At 44.7% G+C, this 24718-nt stretch overlaps 1 protein-coding gene across 2 annotated transcripts in view; it reads left to right on the top strand.

Annotated features, from left to right (window-relative positions):
* Positions 1-24718, top strand: part of macrod2 (mono-ADP ribosylhydrolase 2) — a 1321175-nt gene that overhangs the window by 1211633 nt on the left and 84824 nt on the right. For both annotated transcript variants that reach the window (XM_085981648.1, XM_085981646.1), the window contains one exon: positions 6459-6545. In XM_085981648.1, coding sequence (XP_085837774.1) covers positions 6459-6545 — 87 coding nt within the window. The remainder of the gene's footprint in view (positions 1-6458; positions 6546-24718) is intronic.

Genomic DNA, 24718 nt, shown 5'->3' with positions numbered 1-24718 from the left:
TTGTTGCAAGACTTCCTTACTCTTATACTCCAACCCCCTTGCAATAAAGGCCAACATGCCATTTGACTTCCTTACTGCTTGCTGTACCTGCATGCTAGCTTTCTGTGTTTCTTGCACAGGGACACCCAAATCTCTCTGAACACCAACATTTAAAAGTTTCTCACCATTTAAAAAATATTCTGTTTTTCTATTCTTCCTACCAGAGTGAATAACCTCACATTTCCCTACATTATACAGGAAACTTTGTGCTATCCGGCACCCATGGGACCGAGCTACTGCCATTTTTTTAAAAGCTCCGGATAGACCAGCGTCATTGTTATCAGATAGGAGCTTTTCATCGCAGTATCTGACCACAAACGCTGTTGCTCAGCAACAGCTTGTAAAAACTCGGCCCGTGGCTTGGAAGCGTCTCTGAAGCTGTTGCTAAGATACAGAGACGCTTTCTAGAGCCTGCCATGTCTGACCACAAACACTGTTGCTCAGCAACAGCTTGTAAACACTCGGCCCAGTAGCTTGGAAGCGTCTCTGAAGCTGTTGCTAAGCAACAAAGACGCTTTCCAGAGCCTGTCTGTGAAAAGAATGCTTGGAGAAAAAAAAAACTAACCAAAACGGCTGCTGATTTCTGCCGTTAGATCAAAGTTGCCGGACATTCAACTTCCGGATAGCACAAAGTTTCCTGTACTCCATCTGCCACTTTACTGCCCACTCACTCAGTCGATCTATATCCCTTTGCAGACTCTTTGTATTCTCCTCACAGCTTACTGTCCCACCTAGCTTTGTATCGTCAGCAAACTTGGATACATTACACTTGGTCCCTTCATCTAGGTCATTAATATAGATTTTAAATAGCTGAGGCCCCAGCACTGATCCTTTCGGCATCCCACTAGTTACAGCCTGCCAACCTGAAAAAGACCTGTTTATCCCTACTCTCTGTTTTCTGTCCGTTAACCAATCCTCTATCCATGCTACTATATTACCCCCCATCCCATGAACCCTTATCTTGTGTAATAACCTTTTATGTGGCACCTTATCGAATGCGTTTTAGAAATTCAAATATACTACATCCACTGGTTCCCCTTTATCTACCCTGCTAGTTACATCCTCAAAAAAGTCTAATAAATTTGTCAAACATGATTTACCTTTCATAAAAGCATGTTGACTCTGCCTAATCATATTATGATTTTCTAAGTGCCCTGATACCACTTCCTTAACAATGGATTCCATTCCTCATACCTATGTAATTGGCTTTATTGAAGTTTAAGACTCTAGTTTCGGACTTAGGCAAGTCACTCTCAAACTTAATGTGAAATTCTTTCATATTATGATCACTCTGCCCCAGAGGATCCTTTACTATGAGATTGCTAATTAATCCTGTCTCATTACACAATACAAGATCTAAAATAGCCTGTTCCCTGGTTGGTGCTATGACGTATTGTTCCATGAAACTGTCCTGAATGCATTCCATGAACTCGTCCTCCAGACTACCTTTGCCAATTTGATTTGTCCAGTCTATATGAAGATTAAAGTCCCCCACGATTATTGCATTACCTTTGTTACAAGCCCCTACAATTTCTTGATTAATATTCTGTCCAACGGTATAGCTACTGTTAGGGAGCCTATATACTACTCCCAACAATATTTTTTGCCCCTTGTTATTCCTGATCTCCACCCATACTGACTCTACTTCCTGATCTTGCAAGCCGAGATCCTTTCTCTCTATTGTCCTTATGTCATCCTTTATTATCAGGGCTACCCCTCCTCCTTTTCCATTCTGCCTGTCTTTTCGAAACATCAAGTACCCTGGAACATTTAGTTCCCAACCTTGGTCACCTTGCAACCATGTCTCTGTAATGGCTATTAGATCAAACCCATTTATCTCTATTTGTGCCACTAGTTTGTCTATGTTGTTACGAATGCTTCGTGCATTCAGATAAAGAGCCTTTAATTTAATTGTTTTACCATTATTCCCTGCTTTGACCTTATTCTCTGCTGCTGCATTGCTACCGTTCAACTCTCTGTCCCTTCCCGTCACACTGCTTATTTTGACCCAAATTGCAACACTGTTCTATTGCCTTGACCTTTCTCTTCAAATTTCTAAATTTCCCCTCACATGACCCCTCCCCCTTCTCCCCCCTCCACCCCCCCCCCCCCAAACACTGCTTATGCCTTTAATAAATTGCTACCCTTTCTATACAAGAATGACCCAGTGGTCCATAAACTTGAGCTCATCCAAATCTCTGCTGCCCGTATCCTAACTCGTACCAAGTCCCATTCACCCATCACCCCTATGCTCGCTGTCCTACATTGGCTCCCGGGTCAGGGAGCACCTTGATATTAAAATTCCCATCCTTGTTTTCAAATCTCTCCATGGTCTCTTACCTGCCTATCTCTGTAACCTCCTCCAACTCTACAACCCTCCAAGATGTTGGCGCACCTCCAATTTTGCGCATCCCAACTTTAATCGTTCCATCATTGGTGGCTGTGCCTTCAGCTGCTTGGATCCTAAGCTCTGGAATTCCCTTCCTAACCTTCTCTGCCTCTTTTTCCTCCTTTAAGACGCTCCTTTAAACCTACCTCTTTGATCAAGCTTTTGGTCACCTGTCTTAATGTCTCCTATGTGGCTCGGTGTCAAATTTTGTTTGATAACACTCCTGTGAAGTGCTTTGGGACGTTTTACTAGGTTAAAGGCGCTAAATAAATGCAAGTTGTTGTTGACTGACGCCATTGGGAAGAAATTGAGACTGGTGTACTCAGAGCTTTGTTGTGATACAGGTGTAGAAGATCATGCAGCTTTCAGAGAATGCACAACACCTGGAGGGACAGCCTGTCAGCGATTTTTCAGATATTGAGCCTATCTCAAGAGACATGAAAGATAAATTTGATTTAAAGAAAGAGGAAGACCATACTGAGGGCGAGTGATCTCCTTTTCACAGTGTTGGAGAATGCCACCACTATTTTGAATCAGTTATATAATCTCCACAAGATACTTACAGATGAGATAGGCCATTTGGTCCCCTCTTAACTCATCCATCCAGAAAGAGATCACATTTCCCCCATTGCCACATTTAATTGCAGCTATGATTTGCTCCCTGGATTCGCTTTGACGCTCTGTATTTGGAAAATTAGGCTGTTCCTGCCTTAGGTGGAAAATGAAGTGAACTACTGCTCAGTTAGTGTCTGATATATGTAAGTGTGATTATATATAAAAGTTACATCTCGTCAACATCTTTGTCCATCACATTTCTTGTGTCAGGCATCACACTTATGCAAGGTATGAATTAAGCTGCACCTGATTGGTCAACACATGACATAACAAATCAATGATGAACTACTAGGGACATATGAAAACAATGAATGCAGCTTAAGCAGTCAGCAAAATATACCAATAAAAGAAAGGCGAAGGGAGCAAATCAAAATTGCCCCAGATAATTTTTGAGAATCCTTTTGGCCAGTTTCTCCACTAAGATGAGCACTTCAGGTTTGTAAAATAGCAAATTACAAAATTTAAATAAAATTATTAAGCTTACTTTTAATAACATTTTATGTGTTTGAAAGGTCCACAGTTACCTTTTCCATTGGAGAGGCCCGTGGCTTTGTGAAAAGCCTAAACTTTGCATTCATGCAAGTCCCATTCCATCAGCGTTAGCTGAGGAGACTCAATCTAGCAGGCTACAGCTTCCAGCAAGCACTTGTGCATCCAACTTTTATACACATCTGTATGATTGATACTAAGGCTACCTATTCACAAAGCATGTCAAGACTTTCCATTTTGTAATCGCCATCCCCTCCTCCATTCTGGTGCCTGAATCGAGCTTTGTTAATGTGCATTTGTGTAAGTATGTGCGTGTAAAATACATATACACTGTAAGTATCCAAAAAGGACATATCAGCTGATTACTGCCCAAAGTGGAAACTCTTGTTTGTAAGTAATTACAAACCCTTCTGACATTCACACTCCCTTAACTGGACCTGCCACATAAATAAAAACAGAAAATGTTGGAAATACTCAGCAGGTCAGGCAGCATCTGTGGAGAGAGAAACAGAACTAACATTTCAGGTTGATGACCCTTCGTCAGAACTGGAAAAAGCTGGAGATCGAACAGGTTTTTAAGCAAGTGCAGGGGCAGGGAAGGGCGGGGAGGGGAGGAAAGAACAAAAGGGATGGTCTGTGATAGGATGGAAGGCAGGAGAGATTAAGAGACATTAAGAGATGGTGCAAGGCAAAAGGAGATGGTAATGGGACAAGTTAAGAAACAAAAGATGGCTCTAGATGAAGTGTAAATGGTACAGAGTGAAAGACAACTGCCATGTGGGAGAGAGAGAGAGAAAATAAATAAATAAATAAATAAAATGGGGGAAAAAAGAATAGGGGCAGAGGTTCTGGTCTGAAATTGTTGAACTCGATGTTGAGTCCAGAAGGCTGTAAAGTGCCTAATCGAAAGATGAGGTGCTGTTCCTCGAGCTTACACTGAGCTTCATTGGAACAGTGTAAGAGACCGAGGATGGTGAGGTCTGAGTGGGAGTGGAGCGGAGAATTAAAGTGACAGGTGACCGGAAGCTCGGGGTCACCCTTACAGACTGAACGGAGGTGTTCTGCAAAGCGGTCACCCAATCTGCATTTGGTCTCCCCAATGTAGAGGAGACCGCATCGTGAGCAGCAAATACAGTATACTAGATTGCAAGAAGTACAAGTAAATTGCTGTTTCACCTGGAAGGCGTGTTGGGGCCCTGGACAGTGGGAAGGGAGGAGATGAAAGGGCATTTGTTGCATCTCCTGCGCTTGCATGGGAAGGTGCCGGGCAAAGGAGAAGGGGTGTTGGAGGTGATAGAGGAGTGGACCAGGGTGTCGCGGAGGGAGCAGTCCCTTGGGAATGCTGAAAGGGAGTTGAGGGGAAGATGTGTTTGGTGGTGGGATCACGCTGGAGGTGGTGGAAATGGCGGAGGATGATCCGTTGAATGTGGAGGCTGGTGGGGTGAAAGGTGAGGACAAGGAGAACCCTATCGTGGTTCCGGGAGGGAGGGGAAGGGATGAGAGCAGAAGTGCGGGAAATAGAACGGACACGGTAAATACTGTGGCTACAAGAGCAGGTCAGAGGCTGGGTATTCTGCGGCGAGTGTCTCACCTCCTGACTCCTCACAGCCTTTCCACCATCTACAAGGCACAAGTCAGGAGTGTGATGTAATACTCTCCACTTGCCTGGATGAGTGCAGCGCCAACAACACTCAAGAAGCTCGACACCATCCAGGACAAAGCAGCCTGCTTGATTGGCACCCCATCCACCACCTTAAACATTCACTCCCTCCACCACTGGCGCACCGTGACTACAGTGTGTACCATCTGCAAGATGCACTGCAGCAACTCGCCAAGGCTTCTTCGATAGCACCTCCCAAACCCGCGACCTCTACCACCTAGAAGGACAAGGGCAGCAGGGGCATGGGAACACCACTACCTCCAAGTTCCCCTCCAAGTCACATACCATCCTGACTTGGAAATATATCGCCGTTCCTTCATTGTCGCTGGGTCAAAATCCTGGAACTCCCGAACAGCAATGTGGGAGTACCTTCATCGCACGGACTACAGCGGTTCAAGAGAGCTGCTCACCACCCCCTTCTCAAGGACAATTAGAGATGGGCAATAAATGCCGGCCTTGCCAGTGATGCCCACATCCCAGGAACGAATAAAAAAAACCTCCCAGGTTGTAATAATACACATGCCTATGATAAACGTTTCTGCTATTTCTACCTATATTTCTTATCTGAAGCATAATAATACTGAGTGAAACAAATTAAGAAAAGGAAGTAGATCATGCTACATTAGATTGGTTTCTAATGTAATTATTCTTACAATGTAAGATTTTTTAAAAATACAGTACCATCTAAAAGCCATATCGTGACACATTTGCATACAATTTTATTCATATTTGTGAATTGTCAGATATGGATTTAATTAAACTGTATTTATGTTCAGCCATTAATTCCAGCTTTGGCAAGTCTAAATGGAATAAAGCATTTGTTCATGAATTTTACATTACTATGAAGAAATAGACTGCACATTGGGTGGTGTTGTCAGGAAACATATATCATCATTTATTCATGCCTTCTAATGATATGTGTTGGGTATTTTTCATGTAAATCACTTGTTTCTCTGGGCAAAGCATTCCCATTTTTCATGTTTAAGAACTTTCATGCAGAGTTTTTATGTTATGTTATCATATACTGGGAGTGTGACTGACAGAACAGCCTGCAATTACTTACAAGAGATCTTCTTTGTTGCAGTAATCAGCTGAAGTGTCCTTCATGGGCACTTAGAAAATAACTTAGGATTGTCTCATTCAGACAAGTAGACAAGCAATAGACTTGATTCAACTAAGCTCACGTTCATGACAGTTAGGGGAACATTTAAGAAAGATAAGCTTGTCACAAGTCTAGCGATTCCACTATTTCTTTCTGTTCTTCAGATGAAGAAGACCTGAACGCAAACTCCCCATCTACAAAGAAGTACAGAAATAAAGAATTGTTGGAAAAGAGCGACGATAAGATTGAAGGTATGAGGATTTTTTTTTGCAATAAGTAACATAAGCAGTACCCCAGTACCCTGGTACGTGTATTTATATCTCACAACTGGAAGTGTGAACATAATCCTTATTGGAAGAGGAAGCATCTATACAATGCTGCCATTGGAACAGGTGGGGAAGGATTTGGAACTGATGATTAGGTGTTCACAGAACATATGCAGTTATATGAAAAGCTGGCATCGACAAGGCTGGTCAAGTATTGGGAAATATCTTGAGGGCATTTGATTATAATTGGTAGGAGCAAGTTATTCTGACTTAATGTAGCTCAATTGGTTGAGGATATTGATGGTTGTAAAGGGTTCAGAGAAGAGGATCAAGTATGATTCTGTAACTTGGGTCTTCTGGATATGAGGAGAAACTCAAAAGACTGAACTTACTCTGTTTGAGAAAAGATTAAGATAAATCATGAGCCAAGTTTATGGGGGGGAAAATTAATAATGCAGTGCAAGCAAGATTGTTATCTAATAATGCATGCAGAACTGAGAGGAAATGTGCATAAGATTAACAAGCCTTAAACAAGATGTGAAATGAGAAGTAATTATTTTTCCTACAGATTTGTGAAAAGATGGAACAGTCTATGTGCTGATTAACTCATTTAAAAAATATATCTAATCATGAGTGGGATAGAATGTTATTTGTAGCGTTGAATTCTGCCCCTAACTAATTATTTATTTGCAACTTATGAGGGCTGATAAAAATAGAAGTGATTCTGTGGGACATGGTGGTTCCTATGACGATATCATGCAAAGAAAAGTGGGTGATCAAGTGTAAATTATATAGGTTGCAGGGTTAATTCAGTTGATTCGCTTGTGTGCCTGTGGGAGGTGCGAGAAATTAGAGCCTTGGTGGTATTGTGTGGAGAAGTACAGGCTCGTTGGGCTGAATGGCATTTTGTTGTTTTACATTCTAACTGCTCCTTGTTTCAAATCCCTCCATGGCCTCGCCCCTCCCTATCTCTGTAACCTCCTCCAGCCCAACAACCCTCCGAGACCTCTGCACTCCTCCAATTCTGGCCTCTTGCACATCCCCAATTTGAATCACTCCACCGTTGGCGGCTGTGCCTTCAGCTGCCTGGACCCTAAGCTATAGAATTCCCTCCCCAAACATCTCTGTCTCTCTACCTCTCTCTCTTCCTTTAAGGCGCTACTTAAAACCTACCTCTTTGACCAAGCTTTTGGTCGTCTGCCCTAATAGCTCCCTATCTGGCTCGATGTCAAATTTTGTTTGATAGCGCTCCTGTGAAGCACTTTGGGACTTTTACTACGATAAAGGTGCTATATAAATGCAAATTGTTGCTGTTGTTGAAAATGGTATTGGGTCACTTACCATCCCATTTACGTTGGCAGTCTGGCCTCCGCCATCTTGGGTAAGGTCCTGAGATGGGTGGCCCAAGTGCTTGCCTGTTTCAGGTGGGAGCCGACTTGTAATATTTAAATCGGGGTCCTATCATGTACATAGAAAAAATTTCAATTGAAAATTTCGAGATACACTCCGCCCACTTGCACCGGGCAGTGAGCGACCTAACTAGTGGTCCTTAAAGGAATCAGTCAAAAAAAAATCATCTCCATTCTGGCCGGGGTAAGTGGTGTCACAGCCCTTTTGTTAGGTGTTAATTTTTAAAACTCTATGTAGTTACTGTATGGATTCAGTTTCTACTCCATGGTGATTTTTTTTAATACATTGGTTTACAAGATGGCTGTTTTCTATGAGTTAAATCAGTAGAGTGTTGAGCTATTGATTGGAGCAGTTAAGTTCCACTGTCAGTCTTGTAGTCACCGCATCAATGTATACTTTGGCATTTGTTGTCATGTGTGTTTATTGCTAAGATACAATCTTTTGCTGTCTATTGTATTGAATGTACTGTGTTTATTATTAACTTATTGCTTTGATAGCTATTGACTGCAATATCCTCCTTGTTACTCTTCTTACATGAAACATTATGTACACATGGGCCCTACATTAGTGATATAACTGAATTAGGAGCTTTAGTCGTAAAAACGAGTAACATAGATAGAACCAGCTGCTCCTGGAGCAGAGATCACCGAGCTAGGCTCCCACAGTCCTTTATGCTACAGCTGTACAGAACCCTGGTTAGACCACACCTGGAGCACTGTGAGCAGTTCTGGGCATCACACCTTAGGAAGGATATATTGACTTTGGATGGAGTACAGCGTACATTTACCAGAATGATACCTAGACTCCAAGGGTTAAGTTAATAGGAGAGATTACACAAACTAGGGTTGTATTCCCTAGAATTTAGAAGGTTAAGGGGTGATTTGATTAAAGTTTTCAAGATATTAAGAGGAACTGATAGGGGTACATAGAGGGAAACTGTTTCTGCTGGTTGGGGAGTCTTGGACTGGGGACACAGTTTAAAAATTAGAGCCAGACCTTTCAGGAGTGAAGTTAGGAACACTTCTACACGCAAAGGGTAGTAGAAGTTTGGAATTCTCTTCCATAAACAGCAATTGATGCTAGGTCAGTTGTTCATTATAAATATGGGATTGATAAGGTAAGAATTTAATGTATTTATCACCACGAAATTGCGCTAAAACGTCATTCAGCGTTCTGCCGCCAGCTGATGGCGGTTCCAGCACCACACGCCATATCAGTCTTGCTGGTAGCGCTGCTGCTAAACTCGATCGCCAGAGACATCGCAATCATGGAGATCATGACGTCAGTGAGTGTGCAACGCTCACTTGATGCCTGATCTCCTAACTTTGTTTTGGCCACTGAACTTACCAGCTGGAGAAAGCAACGACAAGTTGAGGTGGCTTGCAGCAGCAGGAAGTCGACTCCAGCAACGCTATTTAAAGGGATCCTCACCAATCACTCGTACCCTGACGGGGTTTTGCAGCTTGAGTGGCTGTGTGCTGCTTCGTGCTATTGCAAGAGTTTTCCTTAGTTATTCCCAGGTTATTTGGTATCATGGAGTGTTCTGGTAAGTACAAAGCTCCCTAATTATTTTTGAAACGCTTCAACCTACAACACTTGCTAAAAGTCATGGGGGCTGTACTGACAGTCGACCTCACCCTCCTAGATCTACGGCGGAGGAGGTGAGAAAGACAGGAACATGTGCGAGGGAGGAGGAGGGCCATCAGGGCTCTCAACAGGAGACCTTACCCTCCTAGGGTCTTCCAACATCACTTCTCCTACCTTCAATTAAGCAAGGATCAGTGTATTAGGAGGCTTCGCTTCACCAAGGAGGTGGTCACAGAACTCTGCCACCTCCTGCAACCAGACCTCCAGCCTCAGACCAGGACAACCACAGCTCTCCCAGTGGTGACCTCAGTGACCTCCCATCGCTGCATCCGGGAGGTCACTGAGGCTCTGTACAACTGGAGAAGGGACGACATTGGCTCCCCGAGCACCAGAGAGAAGCAGCACGAGTGTGCATGTGAATTTGCCAGGATAGCGGGCTTCACCATGGTGCAGGGCGCCATCGACTGCACCTACATGGCTTTGCGGGCACCGCGTAACAATCCTAAGATCTTCCGTAACCACAAAGGCTACCACTCACTTAATGTGCCGGTGGTGTGAGACCACATAAAGTGAATCCTCAATGTCAAAACCTGCTATCCTGGCAGCAGCCACGATGCCTTCATTCTGTGCCAGACCAGTGTGCCAGCACTCTTCCACCCACCATGTCAAGCTCGAGGATGGCAGATCGGAGACAAGGGCTATCCACTCTCCACCTGGCTCATGACTCCCCTCCGCAACCCGAACATTCGTGCCCAGCACTCCTATAATGAGAGCCATGCTGCCACCAGGAACATCAACGAGCAGACCATCGCCCTACTAAAGCAACGGTTCTGCTGCTTTGACCGCTCGGGAGGAACCCTCCAGTACTCGGCTGAGTGGGTGTCCCATTTCGTGGTGGTCTGCTGCATGCTCCAGAACTTGGCTATCATGAGGGTGCAGCCCTTGCCACTAGGGATTGCGGGACCACCTCAGGAGGACGAGGAGGAGGAACAGGAAGGAGGGCGGAGGCAGCCAGATAATCGGCTTTCTGGATGGGCTGTCCGTGACTGGCTCATCAGACTCCAGACTCCAATTCGCATGAATGAAACCCCAGATCCCCATAGCTCACCACATCCCCATCATAGAAACATAGAAATTTACAGCACATAAGGAGGCCATTCGGCCCATCTTGTCCATGCTGGCCGACAAAGAGCTATCCACCCTAATCCCACTTTCCAACACTTGGTCCGCAGCCTTGTAGGTTACGGCACTTCAAGTGCATATCCAAGTACTTTTTAAATGTGATGAGGGTCTCTGCCTCTACCACCCTTTCAGGCAGATAGGTCCTTCCTATCCACTCTATCTCGGCCCCTCATAATTTTATACACCTCGATCATACCATCCCTGTCTCATGCCTTATCACAGCAAAACTGAAATGAGAAACACCACAAAAGATTCCAAACACAATTATTAAATTTATCTATAAACATATCACACATATATGAATAGTAATAACTAATCACCCTTGTGCAATCCCTTAGTGCCTGTCGTTCATGTGCCTTTTCCTACTCTAGTGCTTCTACGCAGTGCATCCCCAGTGGCTGCAACATGGCTGATTGAAGGCAGCTGAGTTTCCGTGCAGGACACTTCAGATGGTCTTGCAGGATGACCTTGACCAGCTCTGGACCTAGAAGGCCCGGCTGTAGACTGCACTACCTCGGCATGTGCGGCAAAAGTCTGGGCTGGCTGGCTGACCGGTAGCTGTAAAGGCAATGGCGGAGTGGCAGTGCTGGGATTAGGAATGCTGTTATCTTGAGAGAGGACAGCAGGTTTCTGCTCCACTGACTCACTGTCACTCCCCTGGGGCAGCACCTCAGCATTCCTAGCAATCTGTTGGAGCACAGATTGCTGGCCTGCTGCAACACTGTGAAAGCCCCGGTCGATGGTGGTAGACCCAGCCACGATAGCAGCAGGCAGAGCTTGGGTGGCATCACGCTGAGGCTTCATGGGAGCAGATAGAGCTTGGATGCCACCAAGCACAGACTGCATGAGAGCGGTCTGAGCTTCTGCTGCAGCTCTAAGATGTTGGGTCGCTTCTGCCCGTGCTGCAGTGGAAGCTGCGACATCATGCACACCATCACGTCTGGGTCACCACAGTCTCTCTGGGAGTGTACCATAATTTCCAGACTGGAAATTATGGGCTCCATGCTCTGCGCAGAGAGATGGACTCCTCCACGCTCCTTGCCATTGCCGAGAGGCTCTCTGCCAGCCTTGCCATTGCACCTATCATTTCCGTGTACATGCCCATCACCCTTCTTCTGAAGGCCTCCCATCGAGGTCCTCATCTGAGTCCTGTGCAGCAGAACTTGCGCACGAACTCGCCCTCCGGGGAGTTGGCCCATAAGCTAACCTTTCTCCCTGGCCTTGCTGCAGCCCATTCGTCCCCGGTGCCTCACCCTGTGCAGATCCCACTACTACACTAGCCTCTAAAGAATGCGTAGTGCCGGTATCTGAGCTGGTGTCTGCGAGTGGCAGGTGCAGTGAAGCGGTGTCTTCACCCCCCTCATGCTCATTGGTGCCCTTGGGGACAGGCTGCTCAGGTGTTTGCATTTACCTGAAAGCAGAAAGGCACAAGAGTCGGGCTATGGTAAGGGGAGGGGGGCAGGATGGCAGAAATGCATGCATACACGCCGGTTGTGTGCCACCTTGGCCTGCAAGAGAAAGGAAAGTGTGTGAGTGAGTGAGGTGCAATATGTTTGGGTGATGAGCCTGCGATGGTTGAATAGCTATTATTGTGTGCAGGGTGTGAGATGTGGGTGTGAGTGTTGAAAAGTAGAGATTGTTGGTGGGTGAGTGCATTGAGCAGTGTGTGAAGCTTGTGGTACAGATGATGGTATGTAGCATTTGTTGAAGCCATCACTCACTCTGACCACCCGTGTGAGGTTGTTAAACTTCTTCCTGCACTGGGTGTGGGACCTGGGGATACAGTGCTGCGCATGATATAGTGTGCCACCTCCCTCCATATAGTGCGACAGACTTATGGCGAGGGCCTCCTGCCAATTGCCGGGTACAGGACCGCATGCCTTCTCTCCACCGCAAAAACCAGTGCCTCCAAAGCTTCATCCGAGAACCTCTGCGCTCTCTCCCTGGGGCGACGATCTGCTATCGGGATTTGTAAATAAGTGCTCCTTCTCCTTGTCCTCCTTCTTATGGTTGTTGGGGCAACAATGCTGAGAATGAGGTGCTGCTGTGTCAATGAACCTCCCCTTTAAGTAGTGATAAAAGCCTGTGGCAATCATTACTTGCAATTAGACTGCCCCCAATATTGGTCCAGCTTTTCAGTGTAACGCCAATGAGCTTAAGTTTTTAGACTAGAATCATGACTGCAGATATTTTAATGAGGAGTGAGCACGAATTTTGCGTGTATCTGAGACGATTTTCAGGTGGCGCAGCTTAACTTTTTTAAGTCTAAACTGTGCCCATTTCTTGGCTATTTTGTTAATCAAAGGTATTAAGGGATATGGGGCAAAGGCGGATTTATGGAGTTAGGTCACAGATCAGCCACAATCTCATTGAATGGCGGAACAGGCTCGAGGGGCTAAATGGCCTCCTCCTGTTCCTGTGTTCCTTTCCGTAACCTGGCAGAAGAGGTTTCAATATGCTTTCTCCACTTTCTGTTCGATCCCCAGAGTTTCCACAAAGGAAACATAAAGAAAGAGACAAGGTAAAAAATATACAGATTTTTGCATAGCATCAATTTGCATGAGATTGCAGTTAATTAGGTAGGTACTCTTTCTGTTTGTCAGAGGCTAGCGTGAATCTTCAGTGGCAGATAAACATCTAAGAACCAATGGGTAGAAATTAGTCTGGGCCCCAGGTTTGTTGCTGTGGAAACCAGTGTGTGCCTGAACCAAGAGGCAAACTTATTTTTAATTTCTTTGTTCTGGCTACAGAGACATTGGGGTAGAAATTGGTATGCGTCCTGCCCTTTTTTTGTGCTCGATCTGCTGAATTTGTGGGACCCGTTTTTTATTTTAGGCGTAAAACAGGCATTAAGCCCGTTTAATATGTTAATGAGTGGCCTAAGGCCTGTTGAAGGACCTCTTTTCAAAATTAGTTCCCAATAAGCGGGTAAGTTTGAGCATTAAAAAAGAAATAAAACCTTTCCTGTGGAGCCAAGAGGAGCCGGAGCGCTTTCCTCGACTCCACAGGTGTCGCAGTTGCCCCCTGCCCCCATAGCCCACTCCAATCCCCCCTTCTACCCGGGACTTATCCAAGGGCCAGCAAGGCAGGCGGCCCAGAAATTGTCTTTCCCCAATGGGCAAGCTGCTTTTGGAGATGTGCCCAGTGCCAAGGATCCAATTTTGAATGATCCTTGGGCCTCTTATTTCATGCACAAACTGCTTCCACAGCCCCGAAAAGGGACCCAGTCCATTCTCTACCCCATTGGTTCTTAGATTTCATCTCCCTCTGAAGACTCGCCCTAACCTCTGACCAACAGAAAGAGCACCTACTCTTCCAAAAGGCGAGAACTGTCACCTTGTTCTGCTAGCCTTCAACTTGACAACTTTGCAGGTGATTGACGCCATTCCAATGTGCAGAAACCAAGTTGGAAGAGATTTGTAATTTATTGTCAGGATATGGAAAAAAGAATAAATTCATTGAGTGCAGTTTATAACATCCTGTCCTATTTACTGAGTTTAGCAGTTGAAGGTCAAAAATCTAGTTCCACCAGGATAAGTATAGCAATGATGTATCTTTTCCTTCAGTTATGAAACACCCCTTCATGTCCAAACTTATATCACTGGTAAGCAAGTTTGCATCAAAAACTCCTCTGAATTGAAAAGTGCACAAGCTAATGAAACCTTTCTATGGCTCTCTGTTTTTCAAAGTGATTTATTTGCTGTCTAGTTTACCAAGGATAATGTCAGTTATATTGGGACCAAATCAGCAATGGTGCACTCTGTGGGCACACTCGCATAGTTTGGGGCCCTTCCTCACTGAATCAGGCAAGCACATCTGAATTACAAGATGATAAAGTCACCAATTATTTATTTGTACAAGTTTTCTGAGGCCTCATGTTAAGTGTGCAAGAGTCCTAATTAAAGACAATCTCATGCAAATTGGTACTATGCAGAAATCGGTAATTGTTTTTTAACTTGGCTCTTTTTTGTGTTTCCTTAATCAAATTACTCCTAAGTTTACGCTTCTTTAAAGTGTAGAGTACCAGCTCTTTGAGCCTATCAGGAAATCAGATGCTTTAACTGGTAATTAGTCTAGTGGCTCTCCTCTGCACCCTTTCCAAAGCCTCAATATTACACACCATGTGAGGAGACCAAAACTGGACACAGTATTCCAGCTGAGGCCTAACCAAGATCTTGTACTGGAACAAAATAGTATGCTTTGTCTTATACTGAATTGTCCTATAAATACACTCTAGCACCATATTAGCTCTCGCTATTGCTTCCCGCATTGACCATGAACCTTTAGAGATTTATGCACTAGAACATCCAGATCTCTTTCTTTCTCCACTGGCTTTAGTAACTTTTCCATTAAGGGTCCACGTATATTCAGCCAGCGCCCTCCCCAAATGCATAACACTATACTTTTCTAAGTTAAACTTCAGTTGACAATCCCCCAGTGGGTCCAGATCTGCCTGTAGTCGTCGAACATCATCTACAGTTTTGACTCGTGTATCATCAGCAAACTGGCAGATCATTCCCCCAACACCTACATCTAGATCATTAATAAAAATAGTAAACAGCAATGGACCCAACACCGATCCCTGTGGGACACCACTGGTCTCCAAGTGGATCCAAATCCATCTGCAGCTACTTTCTGCCAACGAGCTTTTAGCTAGTTCTCAATCCAGTGCAATAGATTGCCACAACTACCTGAGACTACGAGCTTGTCCCTTGTACCTTCCACCTCTCCACCGCCTTTGATGCCCTTGTCCCCACTAAAATCATTACACTCTCTCACCCTAGTTGTTCCTTCTGGTATACCCCTCATCTCCACTCCCTTAAGTCCAAGGGACGCAGACTTAAACATCTTTGGCAGACAGCTGGTCGAATCATCCATCACCAGATTTGGCTAGATCACGTAAAGCATTACCGGGTTCTGCTCTTCAACACTAAAACCACCCACTATTCTAAGATCATCCAGGACGGCAAAAATAACACCAGGCTTCTCTTCTCCACCACTAACCGTCTTCTCAAACCACCCACGCCCCACCCCCTGCCTCCTCCTCCCTCACCTCCAGCAATAAATGTGAGGAGCTCATGGACTTCTTTGTCAAAAAGATTGTCAAAATCCATTCAACTGCTTCTGCTTTCATATCCCTCACTTCCCCTAGCCCACCAGACCTTACTTCCTCTCCGTTTTCCCCCTGCCCTATCCTTAAAATTGCATATTTTTCTAATTTCTCTCCTATCTCCTCTCTCGCTCTTTCAAAGCTCATCTTGTCAATGAGACCGACCTCCTGTTCTCTCGACCTTATTCCTACTGAATTGATGACAACCCAGCTTTCCTTCCTGGCTCCCATGTTGGCGGATATTGTTAATGGATCTCTCTCCTCCAGTATTGCCCCCTTTCCTTCAAATCTGCCACATCACCCCCTCCTCAAAAAATTAACCCTTGATCCCTCCGTTCTTGCAAACTAACACCCCATCTCAAACATTCCTTTCCTCTCCAAAATTCTTGAACATGTTGTCGCCTCCCAAATCCGTGCCCATCTTTCCCAGAACTCCTTGTTTGAATCCTTTCAATCAGGCTTCCGCCCCTGCCTCAGTACTAAAACTGCCCTTACCAAGGTCAAAAATGACATCCTAATTGACTGCGACAAAGATAATCTATCCCTTCTCGTCCTTCTGGACCTGTCTGCAGCCTTTGACATGGTTGACCACAAAATTCTGCTCAAACGCCTCTCCACCATCATCCAGCTGGATGGGACAGCACTCACCTGGTTTTATTCCTATCTTTACAGCCATAACCATAGAATCACCTGCAATGGCTTCTCTTCCAGATCCCACACTGTCACCTCTGGTGTCCCTCAAGGGTCTATCCTTGGCCCTCTCCTATTTCTGATCCACATGCTGCCCCTTGGTGACATCATCCAGCAACATAACATGTACGCTGATGATACGCAGCTCTACCTCTCTTCCATCTCTCTTGAACCTTCCACCATTTCTATACTATCAGACTGCTTGTCTGACATCCAGCACTGGATGAGTAGAAATTTCCTCCAGTTAAATATCTGGAAGACTGAAGCCGTTGTCTTCGTTTCACACCACAAACTCCATTCCCTTTCCACTGATTTGATCTCTCCCCCTGGCAACTGTCTAAGGCTGACCAAGTCTGTTCGCAACCTTGGTGTCATATTTGGTCATGAATTGAACTCCCTATCTCATATCCGTTCTATCACTAAGACTGCCCATTTCCACCTTCGTAATATTGCCCGTTTCCGCCCTTACCTTAACTTAGCTGCTGCTGAAACTCTCATCCCTGCCTTTATCACCTCTAGACTTGACTATTCCACTGCACTCCTGGACAGACTCCCTAGTTCTACTGTCCATAAACTTGAGGTCATCCAAAACTCTGACGTCTGTGTTCTAACTTGCACCAAGTCCCGCTCACCCATCTCCCCTGTGCTTGCTGACCTACATTGGCTCCCAGTTAAGCAACGCCTCAATTTTAAAATTCTCATCCTTGTTTTCAAATTCCTCCATGGCATCTCCCCTCCTTATCCCTGTACTCTCCTCCAGCGCTATAATCCCCCTAGACCGCTGCGCTCCACCTGTTCTGGCCTTTGAACATCCCTGATTTTAAATGCCCCACCATTGGCGGTCGAGCCTTCAGCTGCCTAGCTCCTAAGCTCTGGAATTCCATCCCTAAATCTCTTCGCCTCTCCACTTCTCTTTCCTCCTTTAAGATGCTCTTTAAAACCTAGCTCTTTGGCCAAGCTTTTGGTCATCTGCCCTAACATCTTATATGGCTTGGTGTCAAATTTTTTTTATAACACTCCTGTGAAGCGCCTTGGGACATTTCTATTACGTTAAAGGCGCTATAAGTTGTTGTTGTAGAGAAGCCTCTTATGCGATACCTTATCAAAAGCTTTTTGGAAGTCAAGGTAGGCAATGTCGCCCAGGTGTCCCTCATCCACTATCTTGGTGACTTCTTCTATAAATACAATCAAATCAGAAAGACAGGGACTCCTTTTTTGAAGCCAAGTTAGGTGTCTCTGATATGTCCCTCTCTGTCTAAGTGGTCATAAAATGCATCCCTAATCATTCCTTCAAACATCTTCCCTATTATTGATGTCAAGTTAATGGGCCTATAGTTACCCGGATCCGCCATCCCCTTTATTAAAGATGGGAGCTAAATTAGCTCGCTTTCAGTCGAAGGGAACAGTCCTAGATCCCAGCAAACTACAGGCAAGGGGCTCTCTCAGCACATTCCCATCCCCCTGAGGACCCTCAGGTGGGTATCATCCAGACCAGCTGCCCGATCTATTTTAAGGTTCCTAATTCTATCTAAAAACAATGGGGGCGATTTTCTCAGCCCGAGGAGGTGGGTATGGAGGCGGGACTGCCGGGAAAATGGCAGGATTTGGGGGCGAGTGCCCAACCCGCCTCCATGCCATCTTCCTAGGAGGAGGGTAGCCGTCCTGCGCCAGGTCCTGTCTCCTTGGAGGCGGGAAGGGATTAAAGCCTGTTAACTGCCTGTTAACAGGCAGAAAATAGGATTATCCTGTTTTTGCCCTCACAAGTGCGGGCTTCCCGACGGCACCAGAACCCGCCAGCGAGGCGAGTACTGGGTCTGCAGGGGTCGGGGGGTGCTAAAGTGTGGTGTGAAGGTAAGTGATGGGTGCAAGAGTGTAGAGGTGAGTATCTGAGGTAAGTCCTAAGTATTTTTAAAATTGTACTTACCTTTGTTTCTTCCTGCAGGCTTCAGTCGGCTTCAATACGGAGAGTCTCGCACCTCCGTGTTGCAGATGAGAGATGTCCGTTGCATTCTCAGATGCAACAAACATCTCAATTCTGTAAAAAAAAAAAAAAGGTTGATGAGGTCCAAGACCTCATCAAACTGCAGAGATTGTCACTGTTTGACAGGTTCACAGAGCTCTCAAATGATGACAATTCATCTGTCAAAAATTTTTGACAGATGACACGTCATACGTTGAGGTGCTCTGCAACCAGCTTTCCCTTAATTGGCCAGCTAAACCCGCTGGGCGGGCTTAACAAGGTCAATCAAGGGAAAATAGCGTGGGTTGGCCACAGCTCGATGGAGGCGGGACTGAAACCCGACAAACAGCAGTCCCGCCTCCAACTCACCCCCATTCAAAAAATTGCCCCCAATATGTTCATCTATTTTAATATTAACAACATTATTAGATTCTGACAGGCGAGTGTCATCTTCAATAGTAAAGACCGATGCAAAGTACTCATTTAGTATTTCCGCCATACCCCGTGAGTTCTTTGTAACCTGTCCTTGAGCATCCTTCAGTACAGTCTTTGACAGTTTTCTGACACTTCAGATCACTGAAAACGTTTTTCCCATTACTGCCACGATTGTCTATGATCCTCTTTTCCATTAATCCTTTAGCTGATCTAATAGCGGCCTTAGTTTTCTTGAGCTGTTCCTTGTACGCATCTTTGTTTTATTGATTATTATGAGTATAATGTGACTCTCGTTTGTAGAAACATTTTTGTTTCCATCTTATTTGCAAGGGTCCCCAGTGTTTTAGGCATCTGCTGCACCTTGCACAATTTTTGCAATCCGAAGTGGTTAACTATGCAAAAGAGAATGAGGAGATCCAGAACCAATTATTGGCAGAGAAGGAAAATGAGTAACAGGAGGAAGGATTGATGAGGGCAATTTGCCACCAGGAACGCTTATTTGAAAGTCACTGATTTTGACAGGACATTAACTCGTCATTAATATGGCCAAATATGGGCAAACAATCCTGCACACAAAACGGTGGCCAATCAACACTATTCCTTTCACTGTAATCAACTCCACCTGAACTACCATGTACAGTCATCAACCCATTTATCTTTATACGGCTCTTCTCAAAAGTACTTTTAGGGCTACATTGAAATCAAGTGCAACCATTTTATTTCCCAACTCGTGTTCTGTCTACATGCTATTACTGTGCCTTAGGTGATGGTATATGATGTATGTCTTCTACTACCTAATCTAGTGCTACTTCTAAGTGCTTCCCCAGTGGAAGGACTAAGCGTGGTGGCAGGCTGCTGGTTAACAATGGGGGTGAGGAACATGTCCCTATAACTCAACGTCGGATCATGAGATAACCCTGCCACTGTTGCCATCACTTCTGGTACCACACTGGCCATCTAAGCCGGAGTAGTTGCATTGGACCAATATACATCACCTTGAGCGACAGCTGCCTCATCCATGCTTCGTGCACATTGCCCCAAAGAGCCTATCCTCTGCTGCACCCCTTCTAGCAAAACGTCCAGGAGTAGAGTTTCCACTTTGGGTGCAAATGGGAAATTGGGCTCAAAATGCGCTTGAGATGGCGCTGTTTAGGTTACAGTTCAAGTTTCCGTTAAAATTCATTTGCATAATCACAAGCATAAAATCTTCCACGAACCAGCGCAATCAGGCAGCGTAATAGAACGGAATTGTTTCTTTTTATCTTTCCCTTAAAAAGTATTCCTTGATGTATTTGAGTGGTAACCCTGAAGCAATTTTATTAATACAGCTGAAAATGGGTTTATCACAAAAAATAAGCATTTTTAATAAGAATGTCCTCCTGTCCACCACCTGTGAGTAACCTGATGTAAAATCACTGAAGAAATCTTTAAAAAACTATACTGAACCATTTAATAGTTTAATTGGTGTACACCAGTCAGTTTCTCAGTAAACTAAATATTTTTTGATATGAAAACAGGAAGGGGCAGAAGGTATGGAGTAAAAGGTAAAGTAATAAAAAGGGCAAAAGCAGGAACTAAGTGTCACAAAACATATTTGAAAGTTCTCTATCTGAATGCATGTAGCATTCGTAACAAAATAGACGAGTTAATGGCACAAATAACTACATATGGGTATGATCTTGTGGCCATTACAGAAACATGGCTGCAGGGTGACAATGCCTGGGAATTAAACATACCAGGTTATTTAACGATCAGGAAGGACAGGCAGGAAGGAACGGGAGGTGGGGTGGCTATGTTAATAAAGGAAGGAATCACTGTAATACAGAGAAATGATATTGGGTCAAAAGATCAGGATAATGAAACAGTTTGGGTGGAGATAAGGAATAATAAGGGGAAAAAAACACTAGTGGGCGTAGTCTATAGGCCTCCGAACATGTTGCAACTCTGTTGGACGGAGTATCAATCAGGAAATAGTTGAGGCTTGTAATAAGGGAACATCTATAATTATGGGGGATTTTAACTATCATATTAATTGGACAAATCAAATTGGGCAGGGCTGCCTTGAGGATGAGTTCATTGAGTGTATTAGGGATGGGTTTCTTGAGCAGTATGTAACTGAACCGACCAGGGGGCAAGCAACCTTAGATCTGGTCCTGTGTAACGAGACAGGATTAATTAAAAATGTCCTAGTAAAGGATCCCCTTGGAATGAGTGACCATAACATGGTTGAATTCCATATTCAATTAGAGGGTGAGAAGGTTGGATCTCAAACAAGCGTGCTAAGCTTGAATAAAGGAGACTATGAAGGTATGAGACCGGAATTGAGTAGAGTGGATTGGGAAAATAGATTAAAGGGTGGTGATCAGTGGTGTACATTTAAGGAGTTATTTTACAACTTCCAAAAAATATATATTCCACTGAGAAGAAAAGGGTGTAAAAGAAAAGACAGCCATCCGTGGCTAAGTAAAGAAATTAAGGATAGTATTCGACTAAAAACAAGGGTATATAAGGTAGCCAAATCTAGTGGGAGGATAGAGGATTGGGAAAACTTTAAAAGACAGCAAAAAATAACAAAAAGATTGATTAAGAAAGGGAAGATAGATTATGAAAGTAAATTAGCAAAAAATATAAAAACAGATAGTAAGAGTTTTTATAGTTATATAAAAAGAAAAAGGGTGGCTAAAGTAAATGTTGGTCCCTTAGAGGATGAGACCGGGAAATTAATGGTGGGAAATATGGAGATGGCAAAAACACTGAATATTTTGTATCAGTCATTACAGTAGAGGACACTAAGAATATCCCAACACTGGACAAACAGGGGGCTAAAGTGGGGTAGGAGCTAAACACGATCAAAATCACTAAGGAAGTGGTACTCGGTAAAATAATGGGACTCAAGGCGGATAAATCACCTGGACCTGATGGCTTACATCCTAGGGTCTTGAGGGAAGTGGCGGTAGGGATTGTGGCTGCATTAGTAATAATTTTCCAAAACTCCCTGGACTCAGCAAAGGTCCCGGCAGACTGGAAAACTGCTAATGTAACACCCTTATTTAAAAAGGGCAGTAGACAGAAGGCTGGAAACTATAGACCAGTTAGCCTAACATCTGTGGTAGGTAAAATTTTGGAGTCCATTATTAAGGAGACAGTAACAGGACATTTGGATAATCAGAATTTAATAGGACAAAGTCAGCATGGTTTTATGACGGGGAAGTCATGTTTGACAAATTTGCTGGAGTTCTTTGAGGGAGTAACATATAGGGTGGATAAAGGGGAACCAGTGGACGTAGTGTATTTAGACTTCCAAAAGGCATTTGACAAGGTGCCACACAAAAGATTATTGCTTAAGATAAAAAATCACGGGATTGGGGGTAATATTCTGGCATGGATAGAGGATTGGCTATCTAACAGAAGGCAGAGAGTTGGGATAAATGGTTCATTCTCAGACTGGCAATCAGTAACTAGTGTTGTTCCGCAGGGGTCAGTGCTGGGTCCCCAACTCTTTACAATCTATATTAACGATTTGGAGGAGGGGACCGAGTGTAACATATCAAAGTTTGCAGATGATACTAAGATGGGAGGGAAAGTAGTGAGTGAGGAGGACATAAAAAACCTGCAAGGGGACATAGACAGGCTAAGTAAGTGGGCAGAGATTTGGCAGATGGAATACAATACTGGAAAGTGTGAGGTTATGCACTTTGGCAGGAAAAATCGCAGAGCAAGTTATTATCTTAATGGCAAGAAACTGGAAAGTACTGAAGTACAAAGGGATCTGGGGGTCCTGGTGCACGAAACTCAAAAGGTTAGTATGCAGGTGCAGCAAGTGATTAAGAAGGCCAATGGAATGTTGGCTTTCATTGCTAGGGGGATAGAATATAAAAATAGGGAGGTATTGCTTCAGTTGTACAAGGTATTGGTGAGACCGCACCTGGAATACTGCATACAGTTTTGGTGTCCATACTTAAGAAAAGACATACATGCTCTCGAGTCAGTACAAAGAAGGTTCACTCGGTTAATCCCGGGGATGAGGGGATGGACATATGAGGAGAGGTTGAGTAGATTGGGACTCTACTCATTGGAGTTCAGAAGAATGAGAGGCGATCTTATTGAAACATATAAGATTGTGAAGGGGTTGGATCGGGTGGATGCGGGGAGGATGTTCCCGATGATGGGTAAAACTAGAACTAGGGGGCATAGTCTTAGAATAAGGGGCTGCTCTTTCAAAACTGAGATGAGGAGGAACTACTTCACTCAGAGGGTGGTAGGTCCATGGAATATGCTGCCCCAAAAAGCTGTAGAAGCTACATCATTACATAAATTTAAAACAGAAATAGACAGTTTCCTAGAAGTAAAGGGAATTAAGGGTTACGGGGAGCGGGCAGGAATTTGGACATGAGTCTAGGTTCGATTCGTGTGTCTAATTCTGTTAGATTCAGGAGATGGTTCTGTGATAGTAGATTGGCGGTTAGGATCAGATCAGCCATGATCTTATTGAATGGCAGAGCAGGCTCGAGGGGCCGATTGGCCTACTCCTGCTTCTTATGTTCTTATGAAACATGCCAACTATTGCCCGTGCACCAAAGAAAATGAGCGCAATTTGAAGAGCCTTCCCGAACCACCAGAATCTCGCAATGTCGGCCTGGGGGCGTGGCCAGTTTTGTGGGTGGGGCCTGATTCGGGCGAATTGAATCTTGAACCACCGTAAAAGATGGCGGAAAATGCAAACGTAAGCGGTGTTGGGCGTAATTCGCCTACATTTAAAATTCCCTGATCTTTGGCACTGGTTTGGCTGATTCCACCTTTATTGCGCTGATATAACTGACAGAAACAAGCGGAAGCTCAACCCAACCCCACCGACACCCCCCCAAGCCTGCCTTCCAATAGGGGAGTTTTTAAAATTCATGTTGCGGATGTGGGCATTGCTGGCAAGGCTGCCATTTATTGCCATCTCTAGTTGCCCTGAAATGGTGTGGAGATGCCGGAGTTGGACTGGGGTGGACAAATGTAAGAAGTCACACAACACCAGGTTATAGTCCAACAGCTTTATTTGAAATCACAAGCTTTCGGAGCGCTGCTCCTTCTTCAGGTGAAGTGGAGAAATGCATAAAGACACAGCTTATATAGTCAGAGAATCATGTCAGATGTTTACAGGTAACCTTTCCAACTGCCATTTATCACACCTCGGCAGAGAGATAATCACAGCAGTCAAAGGTGTGAATGGTGTCCAAACAGGTCAGTCAGGGAAACATTACATCAAAGAACAATGAGGTGGGGTCACAAGGGGTCAAATATTGCAGATGCTGGGGTCTGTATGAAAAACAAAAAAACAGACAAAAAACATTTTTTTTGGCTGGAAATCACAGCAGGTCCGGCTGCATCTGTGTAGAGAGAACAAGCCAATGTCGACTCGAGTCTGGATGACCCTGCATCAGGTGGGGTTACATGTAGCGTGACATGAACCCAAGATCTCGGTTGAGGCCGTCCTCATGGGTGCGGAACTTGGCTATCAGTTTCTGCTCGACGATTTTGCGTTGTCGTGTGTCTCGAAGGCCACCTTGGAGAATGCTTACCCGAAGATCGGAGGCTGAATGTCCTTGACTGCTGAAGTGTTCCCCGACTGGGAGGGAACACTCCTGCCTGGTGATTGTTGTGCGGTGTCCGTTCATCCGTTGTCGCAGTGTCTGCATGGTCTCGCCGATGTACCATGCTCCGGGGCATCCTTTCCTGCAACGTATGAGGTAGACAACGTTGGCCGAGTCACATGAGTATGTACCATGTACCTGGTGG

This window comes from Somniosus microcephalus, chromosome 3 (genome assembly GCF_052327205.1).
Source record: "Somniosus microcephalus isolate GS21.2 chromosome 3, FLI_Smic_1.0, whole genome shotgun sequence".
Classification (NCBI taxonomy): domain Eukaryota; kingdom Metazoa; phylum Chordata; class Chondrichthyes; order Squaliformes; family Somniosidae; genus Somniosus; species Somniosus microcephalus.
Note: the sequence above shows the minus strand (reverse complement) of the source record. Positions and strands in the feature narration are given on the sequence as shown.